This window comes from Trypanosoma rangeli, assembly GCF_003719475.1.
Source record: "Trypanosoma rangeli strain AM80 chromosome Unknown Tra_15.4_contig_00865, whole genome shotgun sequence".
NCBI lineage: Eukaryota > Euglenozoa > Kinetoplastea > Trypanosomatida > Trypanosomatidae > Trypanosoma > Trypanosoma rangeli.
In genome coordinates, this window is record NW_021706629.1 from 1 (window position 1) to 3,024 (window position 3,024).

The 3,024-nt window shown below is 53.1% G+C and overlaps 3 protein-coding genes across 3 annotated transcripts, besides 4 other annotated features; all 3 read left to right on the forward strand.

Moving 5' to 3' along the window:
• TraAM80_10266 (calmodulin) lies at positions 1–411 on the forward strand (the record flags this gene model as incomplete). Its single annotated transcript, XM_029386900.1, has 1 exon — positions 1–411. A coding segment is annotated over one exon (411 nt), but the record flags the coding sequence as incomplete, so codon positions are not given.
• Positions 412–1,126: 715 nt separating this feature from the next.
• Positions 1,127–1,163: a sequence feature (G-rich).
• Positions 1,164–1,381: 218 nt separating this feature from the next.
• Positions 1,382–1,409: a microsatellite.
• A 147-nt stretch (positions 1,410–1,556) lies between these two features.
• On the forward strand, positions 1,557–2,168 carry TraAM80_10267 (EF-hand protein 5; the record flags this gene model as incomplete). The annotated part of the gene is made up of 1 exon (XM_029386901.1): positions 1,557–2,168. The coding sequence occupies one exon, from the start codon at positions 1,557–1,559 to the stop codon at positions 2,166–2,168; it is 612 nt and encodes a 203-aa protein (XP_029233230.1).
• Positions 2,169–2,295: 127 nt separating this feature from the next.
• Positions 2,296–2,326: a microsatellite.
• A 98-nt stretch (positions 2,327–2,424) lies between these two features.
• Positions 2,425–2,454: a microsatellite.
• Positions 2,455–2,615: 161 nt separating this feature from the next.
• On the forward strand, positions 2,616–3,008 carry TraAM80_10268 (polyubiquitin; the record flags this gene model as incomplete). Its single annotated transcript, XM_029386902.1, has 1 exon — positions 2,616–3,008. One exon carries the CDS (start codon positions 2,616–2,618, stop codon positions 3,006–3,008), a length of 393 nt encoding a protein of 130 aa, XP_029233231.1.
• Between the last annotated feature and the right edge of the window lie 16 nt (positions 3,009–3,024).

The following is a 3,024-nucleotide window of genomic DNA, read 5'->3' on the forward strand; positions in this document are numbered from 1 at the left end:
AAGGAAGCCTTCTCGCTTTTTGACAAGGACGGCGATGGCACCATCACGACGAAGGAGCTCGGCACGGTGATGCGTTCGCTGGGCCAGAACCCGACGGAGGCGGAGCTGCAGGACATGATCAACGAGGTGGACCAGGACGGCAGCGGCACCATTGACTTCCCTGAGTTCCTTACGCTGATGGCACGCAAGATGCAGGACTCGGACTCGGAGGAGGAGATCAAGGAGGCGTTCCGCGTGTTTGACAAGGACGGCAACGGCTTCATCTCTGCTGCTGAGCTGCGCCACGTCATGACGAACCTCGGCGAGAAGCTGACGGACGAGGAGGTGGACGAGATGATCCGCGAGGCGGACGTGGACGGCGACGGCCAGATCAACTACGAGGAGTTTGTGAAGATGATGATGAGCAAGTGAGCGTGGCGCAGGGGTCTTGCAAGGGGTGGTGGTGTTCAGCCAACAGCAGCAGCGAAGCGGAAAAGGAGCTCCAGGGGGCGGCTGGCGAACACTGGAATAGATATCTTCTTAGGGATGTATGAATTGTTTCTACGTTGATTGTTTTGTTTTTGTTTTTTGATTTTTGCCACATTTTCTTTTGTGCGTTCCTCGCTCTTGCTCATACGTGTGTGGCCTTTTTTTTTGTTAAGGCTTCCTTTAGGGCTCAGTCTATATGTGCTCCTACCGATCAATATGCATTTTGTTTTTGTGATCTCTTGTTTCTCTTTTTCTCTCTCTGTGTGCTGCAATGATGCAGCACTCACACGCCTGCCGGTGTCTTCATTGTAAGCCACCAGTAAGTGGAGAGAGGAACGGTGCAGCGGAAGGCGAGAGAGGGAACGAGAGCGAAGGGGCGTACAAGGGGCGCATGTGCGTGTGTCGCGAGAGTGGAGGATCATCTGCGGCGGAAAGGCAAACACGGGGGGTGGGAGGTAAACGGCGGCAAATAGGAGCCAGAGGGGGAGAAAGAAAGGGCGGCGCGGTGCAGAAAGGGAGCTAGGAGACACCAAATACACGCACATGCCTTGGGAGAGGGAGGGTGATGTGTGTTTGTGCGGGAGCAGGGGAGTTTTTTTCACTCGTCTTTTGATATTTTCTGCGTGTTCCACCTCCTCCTTTTTTTCTTTGTTTCGTTGGGAAGGGGGAGGGGGAGGGGGTGGGGAAAGGGATGGAGCATTTACGCCGTACGTAGCCCCCTCTGCGTCTCCCTCTTTCTTTCTTTTTCTCCCTACTTTTATATAGTGATGTCTACTTGTTTACCGCCCTGATGTGTGTGTGTATGTGGATGCATTGATGTATCAATGGAATGCGTGAGGGGGTCGTCTCCCGCTTTCTGCATGGACGTTTTCTCCCATTGCCGTCATGATACTGCTGCCGTTGTTACATCTGCTTTTTTTCTTTTTTTTTTTCGTTTCTTTCTGCACTCGCCGCAACTGGTGGTGTTGGCAAGGGCACTTTTCTTCGTTCCGGCGAGGTGGTTTTGGCCTCTTTTTTTTTGTCGTGCGCATACGTGTTGTTGTCGCGCGTGTGCGGTTGACGAACGTGCGGTGGCTGTGTTGTATCACATGGAGACACGTGGTCCGGCGGGGGCGCATGTATTTTCTAAGGGCGAGGTAAAATCACCCACTGGGCGGCGGAAAAATAACCCGCAGAGCCCTACCACAGGAGCGGCGCAGGAGCATCGTGTCATGAACCGTCCGCTTTACCGTGGCCCGGTCTCACACAACGTCATTTCAGAGCTGGCGGAGGGCTTTCATCAGTTGGGCGGCGGCCAGAAAAGGCGCATCATTCCAGCGAATCTCATCCATGAAACCATGACGAACGTTGGCATGCATCTGACAGCAGAGGAGTTTCAGGATGTTCTCCGGGTGATAGGGCAGAGTGATCCGCAGAATGCGGGTGAGCTGAACTTCAGTGATTTTATTTTGCTGATGACACGGGAGGTGGACGACACGATGGGGGAAGAGCTCCGTTCCGCTTTCCACTACTACGACAAGCAGCAAACCGGGTTTGTCACGCGGAAGCAATTCACAGAGCTCTTTGCCACCTTCGGGGAGCGGTCGCCGCCGGAGGAGTTGGAGGAGCTTCTCTACCTTGCTGAGTCGGATGAAGTAGAAGAAAAAATCGACTACAACCGGTTTGTGAGAGAGTTGACCTCCCGTGTAAACAACATATAGGATAGGAGTGACGGCAAAGAGGGGAGAGGAAGGGAACAGCGTGACAGTGACACATAGATTTTCGGTCTCGCTTGTATCTCCCCTCTTTCCCTAGACGTAATGTGGGTGCCCATCGAAGGGCCATGCAATATAATATATATATATATATATAATATGTAGGTGTTTTTTTGAGGGCTTCTTTGAAGGAGCTGCGATATTGTGGTATTACTGATGCGTTTATTTTGTCTTTCTTTTTTTTTCCTTCCTTGACAGATTGACAAACACACACACACACACACACACGCACTGACATATACGCTTTATGTGTCAATGGAGAGGGAAAAAAAAGTATTGCCTCTCACTGACAGTACAATTCCCTGAAATTTCTCTTGTGCCTCCGTCTCTTTTGTTTATTTACTTTGTTTGTTTTCCCGTCCGCCTCTGCCGTGCGGCTAGGAACGTGGCACAATGCAAATCTTTGTGAAGACGCTGACCGGCAAGACGATTGCCCTCGAGGTGGAGGCAAGCGACACCATCGAGAACGTGAAGGCGAAGATCCAGGACAAGGAGGGCATTCCACCGGATCAGCAGCGTCTGATCTTTGCCGGGAAGCAGCTGGAGGAGGGCCGCACGCTCGCGGACTACAACATCCAGAAGGAGTCGACGCTCCACCTGGTGCTGCGCCTGCGTGGCGGTGTGATGGAGCCGACGCTGGAGGCCCTGGCGAAGAAGTACAACTGGGAGAAGAAAGTGTGCCGCCGCTGCTACGCCCGCCTGCCGGTGCGTGCGACGAACTGCCGCAAGAAGGCCTGCGGCCACTGCTCCAACCTTCGCATGAAAAAGAGCTGCGGTAAGCTGTGAGAGGTGGTTGCAGCCC